The sequence below is a fragment of the Rhinopithecus roxellana genome, chromosome 15, assembly GCF_007565055.1.
Source record: "Rhinopithecus roxellana isolate Shanxi Qingling chromosome 15, ASM756505v1, whole genome shotgun sequence".
Taxonomy (NCBI): Eukaryota; Metazoa; Chordata; class Mammalia; order Primates; family Cercopithecidae; genus Rhinopithecus; species Rhinopithecus roxellana.
Window position 1 is genome coordinate 56,449,519 of NC_044563.1, and position 23,339 is coordinate 56,472,857.

Sequence of the window (23,339 nt, forward strand, 5' to 3'; positions counted from 1 at the left end):
CCAGAATCTGGTCTCCTCTTCTGCATTGCCCGCTCTGACTTACAGCCTGACATGGGTTGGATTTGCAGGAGTCTGGGAAGGCTCTGCAGATATGTTCAACAAACACCTCCAGGAAGTCTTCTTAGAGCACAGCACCTCCTGCTGGGCTCCCTAATGTTGGCCCTGCCCTTTGGGCTCAGCAGAACTCCAAGTGTTGGTCAGCAGGAATGTTGAACTTAAGTTTGTGGGCCTCGAAGAGGTTGCACAGCTCTTTGATATAGCGCTGGTGCAGCTGGTTCACCTCCTCCTCCGAGGGATGCAGCGTCTTCTGTACCTCGATGGGCTTCCCCACTGCAAGGCATAGAGGTGTACAGTGGCTTAGGGTAGGGAAGGGGCCCTTGGGGCAGGTGCCCATCCCCACGGTTCATCCCTGCAGAAAAGTGCTCTTACTGCCATTCCTTCCAACCCTAATCTCAGGTAACGAATTTTAAGACATTAGGGCAACTCCAAGATTCTGATACAATAACAATGGCTGGATTTCTTTTCTTTCTCCCTTTCTCTCTTCCTCTCTTCCTCTCTTTCTCCCTTTCTTTCTTTCCTTCCTCCTTCCTTCCTTCCTTCCTTCCTTCCTTCCTTCCTTCCTTCCTTCCTTCCTTCCTTCCTTCCTTCCTTCCTTCTTCTTTCTTTCTTTCTTTCTTTCTTTCTTTCTTTCTTTCTTTCTTTCTTTCTTTCTTCTTTCTTTCTTTCTTTCCTTCCTTCCTTCCTTCCTTCCTGCAGAGTCTCACTCTGTAGCCCACGCTGGAGTGCAGTGCCACAATCTCTGCTCACTGCAACCTCTACCTCCCGGGTCCTGGTTCAAGCAATTCTCCTGCCTCAGCCTTCCGAATAGCTGGGATTACAGGCATGCACCACCATGCCCAGCTAATTTTTGTATTTTTAGTACAGATAGGGTTTCGCCATGTTGGCCAGGCTGGTCTTGAATTCCTGACCTCGTGATCTGCCCTCCTCAGTCTCCTAAAGTGCAGGGATTACAAGTGTGAGCCACCGCGACCAGCCAATGGCTGGATTTCAATGTGTCAGGCAATGTATTAGGTGCTTTACATGAAATACTCCCTTTTATCCTATGGGTATAAAAAACTGTCATTATTCCTATTTGACAGATGAGTCAATGAGGCCCAGAGAGGTTACCTGACTTGTTCAAGGTCACATAGCCAGGAAGAACCACTGCCAGGTTTTAGACCCTGGGGGTGTGCCCTTCACCTTCAGGCTATATGATCTGGGGAGTCCAAGATGCCATGATTGGAAGCGGCTATATTTCTAAGATGGGGTGAGTTCATAGCCCAGGCAGCTCTTCTTTCCCCTCTACCCCTCCATGCTGACTTGCAGTGGATCTCTTACCCCAGGGAGGAATCAGGATGGACCTAACTCATCTCTTTCTCTGGTTCTGCCTGGCTGAGAAGGCAGGTCCTCTGTCCTCTCTTCTGGCAATAGTTCTGGAGGCAGCAGAAGTATTAAAATTCTTGAAAATATTGCCACACAACACAGGGCGGGTCATGATGTAGGGGTTTACCAAGTCTGCTCAATTAGCAAGTGGATGGATGGAGATGAGATAAATGGACTTCTCCCTATAAAGTCTTTCAGAGGCCGGGCATGGTGGCTCATGCCTGTAATCCCAGTACTTTGGGAGGCTGAGCCTGGGGGATCACTTTAGGTCAGGAGTTCCAGACGAGCCTGGCCAACATGGTGAAACCCTATCTCTACTAAAAATACAAAAATTACCCAGGCGTGGTGGCATGCACCTGTAATCTCAGCTACTCTGGAGGTTGAGGCGGGAGAATCGCTTGAACCCGGGAGATGGAGGTTGCAGTGAGCTGAGCTCATGCCACTGCACTCCAGCCTGGGCAACAGAGCAGGACTCTGTCTCAAAAAAAAAAAAAAAAAAAAAAAAAAAAGAATTAAACCCACCTTTTCTGGCATTGTAAAAAGTCAGAATGATCCTAATAAAAACCCCAACTTTGTTATACAAAAACAGTGTGATATTTTGGAAGATACTTAACTTCTCTGAGCCCCAGTTTACATCAATGAGGGTATAGTAACTCCTGTCTTGAAGGTATGGCCAGGCGCAATGGCCCATGCCTTTAATTCCAGCACTTTGGGAGGCTGAGGCAGGCGGATCACTTGAGGTCAGGAGTTTGAGACCAGCCTGGTCAACATGGTGAAACCTTGTCTCTACTAAAAATACAAAAATTAGCTGAGTTTTGTGGTGAGCAACTGTAGTCCCAGCTACTCGGGAGGTTGAGGCATGAGAATTTCTTGAACCCAGGAGGCAGAGGTTGCAGTGAGCCAAGATTGTGCCATTGCACTCCAGGCTTTCTGCCTTGAAGGTTGTTAGAATAAGCTGAGTTGCTTCATGTAGGGCAGCTAGCGTAGTGCCTGGCACACAGCAGATGCTCAGCAACTAGTCGCAACTATTGCTCTTGGCACCTCTGCTACAGTTCCTATCCCAGACTGTCTTCTATTCTATCTGCTTGCGTGTGTATGTTTCCCAGTCTAGAATGTGAGCCCCATTAGGGCGGGAATAAAGCTGGCCCATCTCCACGTCCCCTTGCAGCGCACAACATAGCCTCCTCCCTCCCAGCCTGGTCCTGGACTTACCCACAGTGGTGATGGGCCGGCGGTAGGGTATTAAACCAAAGTTGTACTGGAAGACACCACGGCCATGAAAGAGTGGGAGGGAGATGCCCATGATCTTCTGCAACTGATTCTGGATACAGCGCAACCAGGAGCCAGAAGAGTTGGGAATCTGGTCAAATAGGTCATTCTCCCCGAAGGAGAAGATCGGCACCAGGGGTGCCCTGGAGACAAATAGAGGAAAGAGGGCATGTGAGAGGCCCCAGAGAAGGCACAAGCTGAAAGGCCCTTTAGCTTCCTGCAGGGACTCTGTGACCAAGAAATGGAGCAGAGGTCAGCCACCTGGGCTGGAAGTGGAGGCCTGGGTTATCTCCCAGACCTTCACAGCCCCATTCTCTGACCTTGGGTAGGTCCCTTGCAGGGCCACAACTTCCCAGTTGCACCATGAGAGGTAGACCAGCATGCTTCAGACAGTCCAGTCCTCCCAGATATAAAAATCTGCATTGTTTTTCCCAGAAAAATCTCTCCCACCTCAGCTGGCTCATGTTTCTCAAGGATGCTTCACCTCAAGTAGGGAGAAGAGCTCGGAAATATACCCCAAATATCACTCTTCTAGATACCATAGGTCTCAGGTCAAGTGCCAGTTTTGTGGAATATGTTCATTGCCACCTAGTTTCTTAGATTACTGAGTCTCCCTTGTGGAAACTTTTCTAGGTATTTGGGCGAGAGACACCAAAATATAATCTTCATTGTGAATGGACTGAAAATCTCTACCAAAATAGAATCTACCTTCATCTCTGCCCTTTTCCCACCAAAATAAAATCCTTGCCAATCGCCAACTGAAACCAGAGTGCTCTTCCCAGAGGCTTGATACCCGTGTGTCAGGGCGAGCCTGATGAAGCCCTTTCGGTTCCGCAGTAACAGCGTGAAGGATCCAGGCCTGGCATCCAGGGCCTCCTGGGCACCCCCTACAATGATGCCCAGCAAGTTTCCGCCACCCTTCCTGTTCAGAATGTGAGCAGCGCTCTCCTTTTCTGATGTGACCAACCCTGCGGAAAGAGAAAGGTGGGTCAGGTATGGGGTGAGGGAGCAAGGGCTATGAAAGCACATGTAGCCCATGAAAGAGATCACCAGCAAGGCCTGGGGTTGCCCCCACTGCACCCCATTCCAGCTAGGAGCTCCCTGAGTCCTCTCCCTCTTCCCAACCCCCTGATGGACTTAGCACCCAGCATGGTGCTGTAGGAAGTGCTTCTTTGGGCCCAGCCTCCTTCTCCTACTGCACACGCCCTTGGAAGAAGTACAGAACTGTTGGCAACCCTCCTGAAAATTTGTTACCTTCCTGAGCTGCTCAGGGGTGGAAACACTCACCTGCAGACATGATGTAATCTCTGAAGAAGGGAGCCCGGAACCACAAGGTCAGCATCATCAGATGGGGGCGGATACCGGGGAAGATCGAAGAGAAGCCTGTGCTCTCAGTGCACAGGTTGGCAAAGGCTCCGGCTGCTAGGACTCCATGGGGGTGGAAGCCCGCAATGTAGTTCCGAGAGGGGTCCAGCTCAGCAGTCTTGACCAGCTGCAGGGACAGCAACCTACTGAGCCAGGGCAGGGCCTGTGTTCCAACCCTGACTCTTCCCCTCACTGGTGTGACCTTGGGAAACCCCCCTGAGCCTCCAGGTCTTCATCCATATGTCTGACCACCCTGGGTTCTTATGAAGATTCAGATATGGTGTGTGACAGCACCTGGAGATACCATGGTGCTGGCTGTGCCACAGAGTTGATGCTGGCTTGGGACAAATTGCTTCCTTCTCTTACAGACTCCTCATTTATAAAGTGGCAATACAGTATTTGGCCCTGTCCCTACTACCTCCTAGGGCTACTGAGAAACTCAGGCATGATGGTGACTGGAATTGCTTATACCAACACCACCTGTACAGGATATACCATGAAGGCATCAAGAGGCTACACAGGGGTGTCACCATGCTGAAATAGCCCCATTTTAAGAAAAATAATGTTCCGGCCAGGCGTGGTGGCTCATGCCTGTAATCTCAGCACTTTGGGAGGCCAAGGCGGGTGGATCACCCGAGGTCAGAAGTTTGAGACCAGCCTGGCCAACATGGTGAAACCCCACCTCTAATAAAAATACCAAAAATTAGCTAGGTGTAGTGGCAGGCGCCTGTAATCACAGCTACTCAGGAGGCTGAGACAGGAGAATCACTTGAACTTGGGAGGCGGAGGTTGCAGTGAACCGAGATCGTGCCACTGCACTCCAGCCTGGACAACAAGAGCAAAAAACTCCATCTCAAAAAAAAAAAAAAAAAGAAAGAAAAGCATTTGTGCATAGAGAAACACCCTGGTGAGTGGAAGGGCCTGTGTCTAGGTCACTGAGCCAATATTAGAATGGGCATCTACATGCACTTTATCTATTGTGGTCCCACAGAGCATGCAATTGGATACGTGCACATAGATACATGTACTAATACTGGCTCAGTGACCTAGACACAGGCCCTCCCACAGTGCAGGCACTTGGATACTGAGGTGTGGTCTGCACCTCCCTAGATGTGGTCTCTATTGGTATCTTTCTATGCTAACCTCTTTCATCTGTCCCCTGGACCCAAATCTATCACAACATCCCTGTGAAGATTACAGACCATGTGTCTGATGCATCTATGTCCCCAGTGCAGGCCTGGAACAGAGGAGATGCTCTGGAAAGGGTATGGCATGAAGGAAGGAAGGAATAAGCCCAATGGATGAGGATGGTGCAGCCTCAGAAGGAAGGCTCCCTGACCCCAATCCTATCCTGGCATGTTACCGGGGTTCCACTAGTGAGAAAAAGAACCTTGAGTCAGGAGACCCAGGTTCTGCTGCTGGCTCATCACATGACGGTTGTCAGGCCCCTGTCCCCTCTGTGGCTTAATTATTTCTGTCCCACAGGACACTGACAACGCCTCCCTGGCAGGGTTGCTACTGGGTTGAAGGGGGTAAACAAAGAAGAGAGGAGACTTATGAAGTGCTGTGGTCTGTCTCCCTCCCTCAGTTCTGTTAGGTGAAAGGAGTATGACTAAACGAAGATGGATGGCTGTCTGGGGAAAATCCTGCCTGGGTGCATGCCCTGGCAGGCTGGGTGTGCAGCAGGCAGTGGGGCCTGGAGAAGGGCATAGCCAGGTTACTAGGCTCTGGGGGTTGCTATCGCTTTTGGTTGATATGATTTATATACCATAAAACGTATCCATTTTAAGTATGAAATTCAGGGTTTCAGTATATTTAAAAGGTATGGGATAGGTGTGGTGGCTCACACCTCTAATCTTAGCAGCCTGGCAACACAGTGAGACTCCATCTCTACAAACATTTTTTTTAAAGTTGTGGTGGTACATGCCTGTAGTCCAAGCTACTTGGGAGGCTGAGGCGGGAGGATTGCTTGAGCTCAGGAATGAGGCTGCAGTGAGTTATGATAGCACCGCTGCACTCCAGCCTGGATTACAGAAAGAGATCCTGTTTTTCTTTCTTTTTTTTGAGATAGGGTCTTACTCTGTCGCCCAGACGCGAGTACAGTGGCACAATCTCGGCTCACTGCAACTTCTGCCTCCCAGGCTTAAGCGATCCTCCTGCCTCAGCCTCCTGAGTACCTGGGATTACAGGTGTGCACCACTACCGCCAGGCTCATTTTTGTATTTTTAGTGGAGGTGGGGTTTCACCATGTTGGCCAGGCTGGTTTTGAGCTCTTGACCTCAAATGATCCATCCCCCTCAGCCTCCCAAAGTGCTGGGATCACAGGTGTGAGCCACCACACCTGGCCAAGATCCTGTCTTAAAAAAAAAAAGGGGGGGGGCGGAGCAAGATGGCCGAATAGGAACAGCTCCAGTCTCCAACTCCCAGCGCGAGCGACACAGAAGACCGGTGATTTCTGCATTTTCAACTGAGGTACTGGGGTCATCTCACTAGGGAGTGCCGGACAATTGGTGCTGGTCAGCTGCTGCAGCCTGACCAGCGAGAGCTGAAGCAGGGCGAGGCATCGCCTCACCTGGAAGTGCAAGGGGGAAGGGAATCCGTTTTCCTAGCCAGGGGAACTGAGACACACAACACCTGGAAAATCGGGTAACTCCCACCCCAATACTGCGCTTTAAGCAGACAGGCACACCAGGAGAATATATCCCACACCTGGCCGGGAGGGTCCCACGCCCATGGAGCCTCCCTCACTGCTAACACAGCAGTCTGCGGCGATCTATCCGCAAGGCAGCAGCGAGGCTGGGGGAGGGGCGCCCGCCATTGCTGAGGCTTAAGTAGGTAAACAAAGCTGCTGGGAAGCTCGAACTGGGTGGAGCTCACAGCAGCTCAAGGAAGACTGCCTGTCTCTGTAGTCTCCACCTCTGGGGACAGCGCACAGCTGAAGACCAACAGGGGAAGCAGCGGGGGCGGGTGCAGACGCGAACAACTCTGTCTGTCAGCTTTGGGGAGAGTCGTGGATCTCCCAACGCGGAGGTTGAGATCTGAAAACGGACAGACTGCCTGCTCAGGTGGGTCCCTGACCCCTGAGTAGCCTCACTGGGAGACATCCCCCACTAGGGGCAGTCTGACACCCCACACCTCACAGGGTGGAGTACACCCCTGAGAGGAAACTTCCAAAGGAAGAATCAGACAGGTACACTAGCTGTTCAGCAATATTCTATCTTCGGCAACCTCTGCTGCTGATACCCAGGCAAACAGGATCTGGAGTGGACCTCAAGCAATCTCCAACAGACCAACAGACAGTCCTTCTGACTGTCAGAAGGAAAACTATCAAACAGGAAGGACACCTATACCAAAACCCCATCAGTACGTCACCATCATCAAAGACCAGAGACAGATAAAACCACAAAGATGGGGAAGAAGCAGGGCAGAAAAGCTGGAAATTCAAAAAATAAGAGCGCATCTCCCCCTGCAAAGGAGCGCAGCCCATCGCCAGCAACGGATCAAAGCTGGTCAGAGAATGACTTTGACGAGATGAGAGAAGAAGGCTTCAGTCCATCAAACTTCTCAGAGCTAAAGGAGAAATTACGTACCCAGCGCAAAGAAACTAAAAATCTTGAAAAAAGAGTGGAAGAATTGACAGCTAGACTAATTAATGCAGAGAAGATCATAAACGAAATGACAGAGATGAAAACCATGACACGAGAAATACGTGACAAATGCACAAGCTTCAGTAACCGACTCGATCAACTGGAAGAAAGAGTATCAGCGATTGAGGATCAAATGAATGAAATGAAGCGAGAAGAGAAACCAAAAGAAAAAAGAAGAAAAAGAAATGGACAAAGCCTGCAAGAAGTATGGGATTATGTAAAAAGACCAAATCTACGTCTGATTGGGGTGCCTGAAAGTGAGGGGGAAAATGGAACCAAGTTGGAAAACACTCTTCAGGATATCATCCAGGAGAACTTCCCCAACCTAGTAGGGCAGGCCAACATTCAAATTCAGGAAATACAGAGAACGCCACAAAGATACTCCTCCAGAAGAGCAACTCCAAGACACATAATTGCCAGATTCACCAAAGTTGAAATGAAGGAAAAAATCTTAAGGGCAGCCAGAGAGAAAGGTCGGGTTACCCACAAAGGGAAGCCCATCAGACTAACAGCAGATCTCTCGGCAGAAACTCTACAAGCCAGAAGAGAGTGGGGGCCAATATTCAACGTTCTTAAAGAAAAGAATTTTCAACCCAGAATTTCATATCCAGCCAAACTAAGTTTCATAAGTGAAGGAGAAATAAAATCCTTTACAGATAAACAAATGCTTAGAGATTTTGTCACCACCAGGCCTGCCTTACAAGAGACCCTGAAGGAAGCCCTAAACATGGAAAGGAACAACCGGTACCAGCCATTGCAAAAACATGCCAAAATGTAAAGACCATCGAGGCTAGGAAGAAACTGGATCAACTAACGAGCAAAATAACCAGTTAATATCATAATGACAGGATCAAGTTCACACATAACAATATTAACCTTAAATGTAAATGGACTAAATGCTCCAATTAAAAGACACAGACTGGCAAACTGGATAAAGAGTCAAGACCCATCAGTCTGCTGTATTCAGGAGACCCATCTCACATGCAGAGACATACATAGGCTCAAAATAAAGGGATGGAGGAAGATCTACCAAGCAAATGGAGAACAAAAAAAAGCAGGGGTTGCAATCCTAGTCTCTGATAAAACAGACTTTAAACCATCCAAGATCAAAAGAGACAAAGAAGGCCATTACATAATGGTAAAGGGATCAATTCAACAGGAAGAGCTAACTCTCCTAAATATATATGCACCCAATACAGGAGCACCCAGATTCATAAAGCAAGTCCTTAGAGACTTACAAAGAGACTTAGACTCCCATACAATAATAATGGGAGACTTCAACACTCCACTGTCAACATTAGACAGATCAACGAGACAGAAAGTTAACAAGGATATCCAGGAATTGAACTCATCTCTGCACCAAGCGGACCTAATAGACATCTATAGAACTCTCCACCCCAAATCAACAGAATATACATTCTTCTCAGCACCACATCGCGCTTATTCCAAAATTGACCACATAATTGGAAGTAAAGCACTCCTCAGCAAATGTAAAAGAACAGAAATTATAACAAACTGTCTCTCAGACCACAGTGCAATCAAACTAGAACTCAGGACTAAGAAACTCAATCAAAACCGCTCAACTACATGGAAACTGAACAACCTGCTCCTGAATGACTACTGGGTACATAACGAAATGAAAGCAGAGGCCGGGCGCGGTGGCTCAAGCCTGTAATCCCAGCACTTTGGGAGGCCGAGACGGGCGGATCACGAGGTCAGGAGATCGAGACCATCCTGGCTAACATGGTGAAACCCCGTCTCTACTAAAAATACAAAAAACTAGCCGGGCGACCTGGCGGGCGCCTGTAGTCCCAGCTACTCGGGAGGCTGAGGCAGGAGAATGGCGTGAACCCGGGAGGCGGAGCTTGCAGTGAGCTGAGATCCGGCCACTGCACTCCAGCCTGGGCGACAGAGCGAGACTCCGTCTCAAAAAAAAAAAAAAAAAAAAAAAAAAAAAAAAAAAAAAAGAAATGAAAGCAGAAATAAAGATGTTCTTTGAAACCAATGAGAACAAAGATACAACATACCAGAATCTCTGGGACACATTTAAAGCAGTGTGTAGAGGGAAATTTATAGCACTAAATGCCCACAAGAGAAAGCAGGAAAGATCTAAAATTGACACTCTAACATCACAATTAAAAGAACTAGAGAGGCAAGAGCAAACACATTCAAAAGCTAGCAGAAGGCAAGAAATAACTAAGATCAGAGCAGAACTGAAGGAGATAGAGACACAAAAAACCCTCCAAAAAATCAATGAATCCAGGAGTTGGTTTTTTGAAAAGATCAACAAAATTGACAGACCGCTAGCAAGACTAATAAGGAAGAAAAGAGAGAGGAATCAAATAGACGCAATAAAAAATGATAAAGGGGATATCACCACCGACCCCACAGAAATACAAACAACCATCAGAGAATACTATAAACACCTCTACGCAAATCAACTAGAAAATCTAGAAGAAATGGATAATTTCCTGGACACTTACACTCTCCCAAGACTAAACCAGGAAGAAGTTGAATCCCTGAATAGACCAATAGCGGGCTATGAAATTGAGGCAACAATTAATAGCCTACCCACCAAAAAAAGTCCAGGACCAGATGGATTCACAGCTGAATTCTACCAGAGGTACAAGGAGGAGCTGGTACCATTCCTTCTGAAACTATTCCAATCAATAGAAAAAGAGGGAATCCTCCCTAACTCATTTTATGAGGCCAACATCATCCTGATACCAAAGCCTGGCAGAGACACAACAAAAAAAGAGAATTTTAGACCAATATCCCTGATGAACATCGATGCAAAAATTCTCAATAAAATACTGGCAAACCGGATTCAGCAGCACATCAAAAAGCTTATCCACCATGATCAAGTGGGCTTCATCCCCGGAATGCAAGGCTGGTTCAACATTCGCAAATCAATAAACGTAATCCAGCATATAAACAGAACCAAAGACAAGAACCACATGATTATCTCAATAGATGCAGAAAAGGCTTTTGACAAAATTCAACAGCCCTTCATGCTAAAAACGCTCAATAAATTCGGTATTGATGGAACGTACCTCAAAATGATAAGAGCTATTTATGACAAACCCACAGCTAATATCATTCTGAATGGGCAAAAACTGGAAAAATTCCCTTTGAAAACTGGCACAAGACAGGGATGCCCTCTCTCACCACTCCTATTCAACATAGTGTTGGAAGTTCTGGCTAGGGCAATCAGGCAAGAGAAAGAAATCAAGGGTATCCAGTTAGGAAAAGAAGAAGTCAAATTGTCCCTGTTTGCAGATGACATGATTGTATATTTAGAAAACCCCATTGTCTCAGCCCAAAATCTCCTTAAGCTGATAAGCAACTTCAGCAAAGTCTCAGGATACAAAATTAATGTGCAAAAATCACAAGCATTCTTATACACCAGTAACAGACAAGCAGAGAGCCAAATCAGGAATGAACTTCTATTCACAATTGCTTCAAAGAGAATAAAATACCTAGGAATCCAGCTTACAAGGGATGTAAAGGACCTCTTCAAGGAGAACTACAAACCACTGCTCAGTGAAATCAAAGAGGACACAAACAAATGGAAGAACATACCATGCTCATGGATAGGAAGAATCAATATTGTGAAAATGGCCATACTGCCCAAGGTTATTTATAGATTCAATGCCATCCCCATTAAGCTACCAATGAGTTTCTTCACAGAATTGGAAAAAACGGCTTTAAAGTTCATATGGAACCAAAAAAGAGCCCACATTGCCAAGACCATCCTAAGTCAAAAGGACAAAGCTGGAGGTGTCATGCTACCTGACTTCAAACTATACTACAAGGCTACAGTAACCAAAACAGCATGGTACTGGTACCAAAACAGAGATATAGACCAATGGAACAGAACAGAGTCCTCAGAAATAATACCACACATCTACAGCCATCTGATCTTTGACAAACCTGAGAGAAACAAGAAATGGGGAAAGGATTCCCTATTTAATAAATGGTGCTGGGAAAATTGGCTAGCCATAAGTAGAAAGCTGAAACTGGATCCTTTCCTTACCCCTTATACGAAGATTAATTCAAGATGGATTAGAGACTTAAATGTTAGACCTAATACCATAAAAACCCTAGAAGAAAATCTAGGTAGTACCATTCAGGACATAGGCATGGGCAAGGACTTCATGTCTAAAACACCAAAAGCAACAGCAGCAAAAGCCAAAATTGACAAATGGGATCTAATTAAACTAAAGAGCTTTTGCACAGCAAAAGAAACTACCATCAGAGTGAACAGGCAACCTACAGAATGGGAGAAAATTTTTGCAACCTACTCATCTGACAAAGGGCTAATATCCAGAATCTACAAAGAACTCAAACAAATATACAAGAAAAAAGCAAACAACCCCATCAAAAAGTGGGGAAAGGATATGAACAGGCATTTCTCAAAAGAAGACATTCATACAGCCAACAGACACATGAAAAAATGCTCATCATCACTCGCCATCAGAGAAATGCAAATCAAAACCACAATGAGATACCATCTCACACCAGTTAGAATGGCAATCATTAAGAAGTCAGGAAACAACAGGTGTTGGAGAGGATGTGGAGAAATAGGAACGCTTTTACACTGTTGGTGGGATTGTAAACTAGTTCAACCATTATGGAAAACAGTATGGCAATTCCTCAAGGATCTAGAACTAGATGTACCCTATGACCCAGCCATCCCACTACTGGGTATATACCCAAAGGATTATAAATTATTCTACTACAAAGACACATGCACACGTATGTTTATTGTGGCACTACTCACAATAGCAAAGACTTGGAATCAACCCAAATGTCCATCTGTGACAGACTGGATTAAGAAAATGTGGCACATATACACCATGGAATACTATGCAGCCATAAAAAAGGATGAGTTTGCGTCCTTTGTAGGGACATGGATGCAGCTGGAAACCATCATTCTTAGCAAACTATCACAAGAAGAGAAAACCAAACACCGCATGTTCTCACTCATAGGTGGGAACTGAACAATGAGATCACTTGGACTCGGGAAGGGGATCATCACACACTGGGGCCTATCATGGGGAGGGGGGAGGAGGGAGGGATTGCATTGGGGAGTTATACATGATATAAATGATGAATTGATGGGTGCTGATGAGTTGGTGGGTGCAGCACACCAACATGGCATAAGTATACATATGTAACAAACCTGCACGTTATGCACATGTACCCTAGAACTTAAAGTATAATAAAAAATAAAAATAAAAATAAAAAAAAAATAAAAAGCTGTGTTACCAATCAATATCTAATTCCAGAGCATTTTCAACACTCCAAAATAAACTCATACCCATTAGAAGTCACTCCCCCTCTCCCCAGTCCCTGGAACCACAAATTTACTTTCTGTCTCTATGGATTTGTCTGTTCCAGACATTTCACGCAAATGGAATCATACAATATGTGGCATTTGCGTCTGGTTTCCTTCATTTAGCATGATTGGAGGTTTATCTATGTTGTAGTATGTATCTGTACTTCATTCCTTGCTGTGACTGTATAGTATTCAATTTTATGGATATTCTACATCTTGGATGTCCATTCATTAGTCAAGGACATTTGAGTGGTTTCACCCTTGGGCCATTACAAATAACGTGGCCACGAGCACTTGTGTACAAGTCTTGGTGTGAAAATGTTTTCAGTTCTTTGGCAGGGGCTACAGGGGCGCTACTTTTAACCCCAAGACGCTCTTCAGTCCCTGCCTAAACGATCACAGCACCACATAGGGCTCTCCGGGAGTGGACATCTGGACGTTGAGTGGGAGGGAGGACAGCGGGGGACTGCTATGTCTCTACTGTGTCTGTCCATTCCCATTTCTCCACAAACGATCTTGTGCCCCCTCACAGCCGTAGGTCAACTGAAGAGCCTCAAGAGCCCACTGTCCTAACAGATTCTTTATGGTTCACAAAGCAGCCATGCTGTTAGCTTGTTTAATGTTCAATCTGGCCCTAGGGAGGCTGGCTGGAGTATGATAGGCCCAATGTGACAGTCCAGCAAACTGAGCTGTGGAGACCTGCCCTGAGCCACACAGACGGCTCTGAGTTCTGCCACCTCCTGCAGAAAGCATCAAAGAGAGACAGAGAGAGAGAGAGAGAGCGCGCAAAATGAGCCAGGAAGCCTCTGTTCCAGACCCAGGGAAGTATCTTGGCACTCAAGACTGTCTTTGGGGCCTTTCACTTGCTAGTCAGACTTGGAAGGTCCAGGGTTCTCTCGATTCCCTTCTCCCAGGAGAAAGTGGCTCCTGCATCAACAACCTGCCTCGCACTGCTCCAGGGCCTGGCGTGGGAGAGCCTGTTCATGGCCTATTTATGTGCTTAGATTAATTGGCAGGTTAAAAATGCTGGGCATGCAGGGTGTGATTCCGTAGGTCTGATCTGGCCCTGGGCATCTGATTTGTGACAGATTTCCTAGGGGATTTGGTTACACATCAAAATTCAAAAATCCCCTTTCAGGTTCAGGCGGTTAGCTCTGTGTGTATGTGTGTGTGTGTGTGTGTGTGGACTAGGGTGCTTCCCTGTCTCCCCGCATCCAGCTCAGATGGATGGAAAGGCTTGGATATTCTCCTTGGCCCTGGCTGTAACTCCCTGTGGCCCTGGGTAGGGTTTTGGCCTCCCCAGTCCACTCTGTTGATAAGTTATTAGCTGGTTCTCGCCCCACCATAGTCACACACTCACTTCACAGACACGCATTGATACCCGTGGACACATCCCCTCAATTCTAACATGCGCACTCTCCCTGCCCACTTGTTGAAGAAATACAGTAAGCGCCAAGCCCTGAGAGCTGGAAAGAGTGCCAGAGTTGGTAAACACTCCCAGTATCTACCAGGCCCCAGGCACCTTGCGTACACCAACTTGCCTCACCCTCCGTCAACCGTATGAGGGAAGTATTGTATCATTGCCCCCCCCCACTTAGCAGATGAGGAGATGGAGACACAAGGTTCATTAACTAGTTGTAGGTCATATAGCTAGTATAGACTTAGAGCCAGGGTTTGAACCCAGAAGCCTGGTTCTGTGTGTGTAACCAGGAGGCTCTGCTACCCTGTAGGAGTCCTAAGTAAAAGGGGATTCATGGGGTAAGAGGGTGCACTCCAAGTAAGAGCGCCAGCACAAGTGACGTAGCTCATGCCTAGAGAGCTCGGATGGCAAAGGGAGGACAAGCAGGTGAGGGGTGGGTGGGGTGCAGGGACTGGAAGGCTGCAGCAAAATAGACTTTAAGAGCCATGGGAGTCACTGTCACTGCAGTATTTCACTCATTTTATGAGGATTATTCCAGCCACAGTGTGGTGGATGGACTGCTGGGGGCATTGGCAGAAGTAGAGCCAAGATAAAGAGATATGTATGGTCAGGGCTTAGGGCCAGGGGAGGAGAAATCAGGCTGGAGGAGTTTAGGAGGCAGAGCCCAGGGCTTAGAGCAGTGGTTCTTCACTGGGGCGAGTGTATGCCCCCAGCTCCTCCCCCTCCCCTAACAGAAGTCATTTGGTAATGTCTATAAATGCTTTTGGCTGTCACAACAGGGAGGGATAGTGCTACTGGTATTGAGTGAGTAGATGCCAGGGGTGCAGACAGTCCCCACAACATAGAATAATACAGCCCCAAATTTGGTGCCCAGGTGGACAAAGCTACCTGGAGAGCTACCTGGCTGTGGGGTGCAGTGGACCAGAATAGGGTGGGAGGCCCCCAGTCCCTGCAAGGCAGCCCTGGGGCTAAGGGAACCGCTGTGCTCTGTGCCAGCTCTCCCTGCCCATGGCAGGGGTAGGACTCCTGGGAGGGTCCTGGAGATGCGCCCCAGCTCCATGTGAGAAGACCTCCCGGGCAGAGCCTTCCTATAACCAAGGCGGCAATCTCAGGGGGAAGCACGCATCCCAGATTGTGTAAGCTGGGATTTCTGTCCTGGGTGAAAGCTGGGCACCTGAGTCCCAGTGACTCGGGTTAAGAGACCCAGTGCTGAGAGGTGGTGGGTAGGAGGTCAGGCACTAAGGCCCTAGAGATGCCTGGCAGGCTGCAGAAGACCTGAGGGTTTGTCACAGGTGTGTGTGGGTGGGGTCAAGGAGGTGGCCTGCAGGCTGCCCCAAGCCGGGCTCTGTCAGTGACAGGCATGGTGCAGGCAGCATTTCCTGACAGCTGGTCACAGCCCTGGTCATAGCCCTTGGTGCCTAAGGCCTTGGCCCATAGAGACCGTGTTTGCTCCAGATGACAAAATCTTCAGTGCCAGGGAAACCCAGAGCCTGGGTGGGTCTTCAGTATCAGGTGGGAACAGCTCCTCCTACACAAAACATTGCCTGACGCTCCACAACTAGCTCTGTGGGAAGCTGACCGGTGACTTTAGAAAGTTCCGAGGCCCAGAAACGGTTTCTGAATTTTTCTTGAAATTCCATCACCAGATGCTAGTTCATAAAAACACAGTAAGAACTGATAAAAGCTCAGAAATCACTGGACGGCCACATGTATATGGCAGGGGAGCGTAGAGGTTTGTGAATGGTGGGGGAGCTCAGCAGAGCTGGGGCTCCCTACTGTCTGCTCACCCCATGATCCCTTCAGGACTTGGGCAGTAAAGGTGTGTGGAAGGGTGGGAGGGTCTATGGAAAGAGAGTCTGCAGGCCACAGCCCCACCCAACAGGCCCAGCTTGGAACATAGTCAAAATGAACATCATCTCGCCCTCTGCTGGCCACTCGGTGGCATTGCCACCTTCGGCAGATGGTGCTGCAAAGGGCCTGTGGTGAGCAAGGATTCTGGAAACACACACACACACACACACACACACACACACAACGGTGGACAGGAGCAGGCGCAGTAGCTGACGCCTGTAATCCCAGCACTTTGGGAGGCCGAGGCGGGCAGATCATCTGAGGTCGGGAGTTCGAGACCAGCCTGGTCAACATGGTGAAACTCCGTATCTACTAAAAAAGTACAAATTAGCCAGGAGTGGAGGCGGGTGCCTGTAATCCCAGTTACTCAGGATGCTGAGGCAAGAGAATCGCTTGAACCTGGGAGGTGGAGGTTGCAGTGAGCCGATATCACGCCACTGCATTCCAGACTGGGCAACAAAAGTGAAACTCCGTCTCGAAAAAACAAAAACAAAACAAACAAACAAACAAAAAAACCGGTGCACATAGAATTTCTGCAAATCGAGGCCTGTGTCCCACCAGTGTTAACAGTACTAAGATTGAGATATCCTCCTCAAGAGCCCCCTGGCTGAGGAAGGAGCAGGAAGGACGTTGATAGGGTAGGCGCAGAGCTGCCTCAGCATTTCTGCCAGACCTGCAACTGGAAAGGCTCCAGGTGCACAGAGGGCCACATGCTGTCCTTTGAGGCCCTTGGGCTGGCTGAAGACACCCCGGGAGAACTTTCAGGTGAGCAGTCCCAGTCCTGCGGAATGGCCTCCAATGGCCTCCACCCTCTGACCTGAGGGCCTCCCCAGCCTCCTCTGCAGGCCTGCCTTCTGCTTTAGCTGTGCTGGATGTCAGGCTGTGGCTCAGAACTCACCGTGTGGCAAGTGTCTGGGCCTGTGCTTGTGTGTTTGCCTTTTCAGGCTGCTTTTTTTCCCCCAGTGGGCTTGGGATTCAGCTCAAGAGCGGGAAGTGAGACCAGAACCTCCAAAGGTCTCCAGGAGGCCAGAGCCTGCTTCAGGTTTTCTTTGGCTTGGTCCCTGATGTCACACACACGTCCCCAGGCTGGCCACAGCACACTTTCCCAGGAAGACTCTGACCTTCCTGGCACAGAAGAGGAAGGCCAGGTTGGAGAGAGGAGAGGCAGGAAAGGGAGGTGAATCTCAAAGTGCAGAGGTCCTGGGGTGGGGATGAGGACTCTGCCTCTGACACATCCATGGGTTGCTCCCAGAACTCAGCAAGCCCTAAGTTTCTTTGCTGACAAGACCCTGGAGGGGGCCTTGCAGGAAACACATATGAGGGGCAGTGGAGACTGCCCCCCTCCTGAGCCCCCCAGGCTAGACCATGTTCTGCCTTTCCACATCTACCACCCCTCGTGAGCATGGCAGTCTCTGCCAGCCACTGCCCGCTCTCTGCCCAGCACCCCCCTTGCCCTTTGCCCTGGAGGCCCTGCTCACTGCGGTGCTAGAGGCTCCTGCATTCCAGTTGTGGCTCAGCCTTTGCTAGTTCTTCTTGGGCTCCAGGACTCTCAGAAGGGAGCAAGGCAGGAATCCCAACCACCTTGCGTTCCCATAATTCAGACAAGTTCCTTAACTATGGTGGACTGGTTTCCTCTACCCTTCCCCCTTTGCAAGCTGGAGACCTTGTTTCTGGAGGGACAGGAAGAAGTAGGCTTCCCAGGCAGAGTGGGAGAAGTTACATAGGTATGGAGGTCAGAGCAGCGGGACTCTCAGAGTCCTCTCCAGACTCGAGTCACGACCACGCCTTCTCAGAGTCCCACTGCCAAGGTAAAATAATACTAGCTACCTGTTTACTGAAAACCTACAAAGTGCTAGCTGGGTATGGTGGTTCACGCCTGTAATTCCAGCACTTTGGGAGGCTGAGGTGGGCGGATCACCTAAGGTTGGGAGTTCGAGACCAGCCTGACCAACATGGTGAAACTCCGTCTCTACTAAAAATACAAGAATTAGCCAGGCATGGTGGCCAGCATCTGTAGTCCCAGCTACATGGGAGGCTGAGGCAGGAGAATTGCTTGAACCTGGGAGGCAGAGGTTGCAGTGAGCCAAGATCGCGCCACTGCACTCCAGCCTGGGTGACAGAGCCAGAGCGAGACTCCATCTCAAAAAAAAAAAAAACCTACAAAGTGCTTTACCTGCTTTGTCTCATTGAATCTACACAACCCAGTGAGGTATGTGGCATTATCCCCATTTTACATATGAGGAAACTGAGGCTCAGAGAGACTAACTTGCCCACGATCATACAGCCGGTATGGTATGGGGCTGACTTGGGATCAGAGTCTAGTCTGCCTGTCTCCACAGGCCATGTCTTATCCCTTTCTTCTCTCCTGCTTCCAGAGGAGGGCCAACTGCCCCTGCCTGTCCCTTCTTTGCATCCCTGCTGCCTTCCCCACCCTATCCCATCTGGCCAATAAACCATCACTGTCTGGCTGCATAGATCAAGGCTTTAGATTGCCTGGGATTCCGTTGAAGGGGCCGAAAGATCTGCTCACTCAAATCCAGGGATCTGCTCTGCTCTGGACACACCTTCAAGTCCAGGGCCAAGTGTCCACAATGACCACGAGGTGACAGGAGTCGGAGAGTCAGATATTTGAAGGCATGCAGAGGAGGAGGAATCAGATTACTTACTAGATACATGGGGAGACTGAGCCTCAGAACAGGATAAAGCTTTGCCCAAAGATGCACCACATGCCAGTTAGGGGCAGGGTAGGATCTGAGAACAATTCAGGGCTCTCTCACCTGTCCCTTTGCCCACAGTCAGTGTACACACTTGGAAATCTGTAAAAGAACTTGTGTGACATTGGTGACATTTCCTCTTTCTCTGGGTGTCAACCTCCTCTTCTGGTGAATGCTAAGTGTGAGGTTAGATGGTCCTTAGAAACTGTAAGTTTATTACCTTCACTCCCAAGCCTGGGCTGCTCATGGGTCTGTGCCTTTAAGATACATAGGCATGCCTTACATCATATACCCCGCAGAACTCCTTCAAACGCTGGACACTCATCAGTCCCTGTATTGGCCTCGCATCCCTGCAGATGCGAAACCATGATTGGAGAGAAGCTGGACTCTTCTCCAGGTCACATAGTAGCAGAAGCCCTAGCTCCTACCTCCCAGCCCAGTAGCCTCCTCAATGCATGCAGGGCCATATTTTCCCATGAAGATGTGGGCACTCTGGCCCTGACCATACCCCAGCCAACTCCCTCCCCCACCCCAACCAGCCTCAATACTCACCGAGATGGGGAAATAGTCCTTCATGTACTTCCATATGGTCCAGCACCTGATGGCCTGGATGCGCCGGCCCCCCTGCCGTGGCTTGTCTCGGTCCAGGTACCACCAGGCCGCATACAGGACAGTGAGGAGCCAGAATCTTGTAAACAGGAGGGCTATGAAGCCCACAATGCAGATCTCGGCTGGGGAGAGAAGAAGGAGCTGTCAGGGACAGGATCTGAGAGGAAGGCAGGTGAGATTGCTCAGACTGAGCTCTGTCCATAGGCCCGGCACTAGCAGCACTGTCCTGTCCAATCCTTGGCCCCAGGAGGAAGACAGCAGCTTCCTGAGCCTTCAAGGAGGAGAGGAAGGACTCGAGAGGGACTGCGGCCAGCCCAGTGTCACTGGGAGCATGCGTTGAGCCTAGGTAGGCCTAACACCAAAGCTCACTTTCCCCCACTGCACCAGGCCACCTAATTCACTCCATCCCCTGCCTGTCTCCCTTCTCCCCAGGAGAGTTGTCTGTACTTACCAAGTACTCAATCAATGGGGACAACTGGTTGGATAAACTGTTTTGGTTTCCATCTTTTGGGATCTCAGAGCAAGGGGAGACCCTTTCCTGCTCTCTTTCTGTTCATCCTCTGCCCCATTTTCCCAGAGATAAATCCAGGTAGGTCCCTCTCCTTATTCAAGCCCTTCCTGACTTCCCCATAACTTCGGGCACAGTCCAAGCAGCTCAACCTGGCCTCCAGGAGCCCCAGAGCTGGCCCTGTCCCTCCTGCTCCCGCCTCATGTCTGTGGCCACTCTGAACTACGCAGTGTTCCCAAACCCTGCTGAACTCCAGTGACCAGTGACGTTTGTTGTTGAAAGAAGGAGGGACGGAGGAAGAGGCCAGCCCTGGCCGCCCCAGAATCAGGGGTGCATCAGGGCTAAGACCAGGCCTCATGTGGAATTCCCCTCTGACTGATGGTTTCTCAGCCCTTACTGGAGGCAAATCCTTGATTGTTTAGCTCATCTGTGCAAAGTGGGTATACAGGGATGTCTAAAATGTCTAAAAACCCTTGGAACAGAGACACAGCTCAACCAGAAGGGATGCTAGGGCAGGGTTCTGGAGGCCCTGCTTTGCCAAGAGGGAGTTTTTTAGCTACAGAATTGCGGGGGAGTTTCTGAGGAAGTACGTGTGGGTGTATGTGTGTGTGTGTGAGAGAGAGAGGGAGAGAGAAAGAGAGAGACATGGCTACTGACCAATGTGTTCAGAGTGTGTCAACATTTCAACAGCCAGGAGAGTGGCATCTGTGTGCAGAACCCCAGCCCTGGAGGCAGCAGTTCCTACCCCGTCTGGTGCCAGCAGATGAAAGGAAAAATCCCACAGGCTCCCGGTCATTCTCCCTTCCCAAGCCACAGATCCAGGCCCTCCTCGAAAATGTTACCTTCGGCAGAGCTGTTGTTTGGGCAAGGGTGATCTCTCTGGCCACAAATCAGTGGTGGGGTGGGTAAGGGGCCATGCTTATGCCCTCTAGTGTGAGCCCAGCCCAAGGTCCAGGCCAGGTCTGTGCTGAGCAGAGGTCAGCACATTTCTTCATTTCCTTCACAATAGCCCTGTAAAGCCAGCATTGTTGTCCCCAATCTGCAGATGGTGAAGTCGAGGCTTGGAGAGGCCAGGCATGGGCTGGCTAAAGTCATGCAACTGGTCAGTTGCCCAGCTGAGTCTGACTCCGGGTTTCCTGGTACCCAGCATGCCCACTCCACAGTCCACTCTCAGCCTGCACTTTCTCCCCGCCCTCCTGTTCTTTCCCTGTTTCGCTCACTTACCCTACTACCAGCCCGTTTCCTCCTCCCAGAGAGCACAGAAGGAAATCCCTCCTCTCAGCAGGCTGCAGAGCCCAGAACTCTCCCATCACCACGCAGAGGCTTTCCTACACCACCTGGCAGCCTGCAGATTGGTCTCCATCCAAGTGCCAAAGGAGAACCCACAGTGCAATCCAGGAAGAGTAAGTAACCTGCCCAGAGCCGCAGATGGTGACTTCTACCCCACTCCACCACCAAGAAGCCTCTGGGCAGGCCCAGGAGTTCTCTCTGGGCAGGGGCTCTGAGCGCAACAAAGCCCCCTTTAGGATAAGTGTCTTCCCACCATCAATGTGCTGTGTGCACCTGGTGTGGCTGCTCTGCCCCACCTGAGTGCGGTGGTCTCCCATCCCACAGTGCAGCCCAACTTACCCAGAGCCAAGAAGGAGAAGACAAACTGTAGGACAGCAAGTGTCTGCAGCCTGCGCTCCCACGGCACAAACAAGGGCGCGAACTCTACCATGCCGGAGGGTCAGCCTGACTCCCACAGGTTCTGTGAGCTCTGCTGTGGTCTGAGGCACCCACAGGTTTTTGTTCCTGCCCCAGGCTGTGGAAGCTGGCAGGGAGAGTGCCACACCCAGCCCAGCCCAGCCCCAAGGCCTCCTTGCCCCTGCTGAGGCAGGAACTTCTATCCTACAAGAAACCTTTGAATCTACCTGCTGGAGTCTGGCTAAGGAAGGAGGAAGAGAAGGGGTTGTATAGCCTTTATCAGCCTTCTCAGGCAACACCTTATCTGCATGTCTACCTTTCCCTGATCACTTAAATCTTGTCTTTCCTATAACTAGACAGGTGAAGCCCCAAGCATATGCAATCTCGCCCCCTTCCCACCTATTCAAAGACTTGGCCCCAAGGTCAATGGATAAGACCACCTTGTCCTATCCATTGTTCCCCCTCCACACATATGCTGTACTAACTCCCACCTAAAAATCCCCACCCACACTGTGTCCTCCACCTCCTGCCCCCTTTTTCTGCTCACTCACACAGCAAACTCTTGGAAGAGCTGTCTTTCATGCCTTCCCGTCCTCACCTCCCATCTGTGGTACCACAAATAGTGGTCCACACTTCAGGTATCACCCTTCCACAAAACTGCCCTTGGCAAGTTCCCTAGTAACCTCCACGTTGTTAAATCCAGTAATCAATTCTCACATCTCATCCTGACCTATTGGCAGCATTAGATATGGTTGATCATTCCCGTTTCTTTGAAACCGCTTGGCCTTTGGACACTACGCTCTCCCAGTTTTCCTCCTAGCTCTCTGGCTGCTCCTTCTAGGTCTCCTTTGTGCCTCTCGTCTTTCACCAGGCCAGCTGTTAGAGTCTCCCTCCTCCACTCCATTCTCGGGACTTCTCTTTTCTCTCCAGTTCCTGCTCTGTGAGATCTCATCCAGGCTCACACCTGGTATTCTATTTACACAGCAAACACTTACAAATCTGCCTCTGCAGCTCTGCTCCCTGGGGCTCTAAACTTGAATCTCTAGGTGGTTCCTTGACATCTTCACTCAATGCCTGATAGGCACCTCCACTGTAGCATGTCTAAAGCTGAACTTGATTCCCTCCCCCACTTCCCTCCTGCCCCGCTGACTCCTCCTCTGCTCTTTCCTATCTCAGTAAAGGGTAACGCCCATTTACCCAGTTGCTCAGGCCAAAACCTGAGTCACACTAGATCCCTTCTGTTCTTCTCTATCCACCTCTATCAGTCACCATGTCCTATCAGTTCTTCTAAATCCCTCCCTCTACATGTGAACTTCAAATTGACGTATATCATACATACGGAAAAATGCACAAATCCTAAGTGGACAGAGGAATGCCTTTTCACAAAGTGAAAGTTATCACTGCTCTGATCCACAAACAGAACTTACCTAGCACCCCTTCTGGCCTTGCCAGTCACTGCTCTCCTCCCTGTAGCTCAGCACCATCCTCATCTCTGTTCTTGAACTTT

General features: G+C 49.4%; 1 protein-coding gene across 1 annotated transcript; it reads right to left on the reverse strand.

Annotated features, from left to right (window-relative positions):
- Positions 1 to 175: 175 nt before the first annotated feature.
- MOGAT2 (monoacylglycerol O-acyltransferase 2) lies at positions 176 to 21,866 on the reverse strand. Its single transcript, XM_010366789.2, has 6 exons — positions 21,776 to 21,866; positions 19,582 to 19,760; positions 3,979 to 4,183; positions 3,485 to 3,659; positions 2,635 to 2,834; positions 176 to 330 (listed from the first exon to the last, which is right to left on the reverse strand). Exons 1-6 carry the CDS (start codon positions 21,864 to 21,866, stop codon positions 176 to 178), a joined length of 1,005 nt encoding a protein of 334 aa, XP_010365091.2.
- Positions 21,867 to 23,339: the final 1,473 nt, after the last annotated feature.

Bases quoted from the DNA above. Each gene is read 5' to 3' on its own strand.
- MOGAT2 (XM_010366789.2), bottom strand. From the start codon at position 21,866: ATGGTAGAGTTCGCGCCCTTGTTTGTGCCGTGGGAGCGCAGGCTGCAG. The intron at 2,835-3,484 runs GTATCAAGCCTC...ATTTGTCTCCAG, and splicing joins AGGCTCGCCCTGACACACGG to GGCACCCCTGGTGCCGATCT. The intron at 331-2,634 runs GTAAGTCCAGGA...TATGCCTTGCAG, and splicing joins CCGGCCCATCACCACTGTGG to TGGGGAAGCCCATCGAGGTA.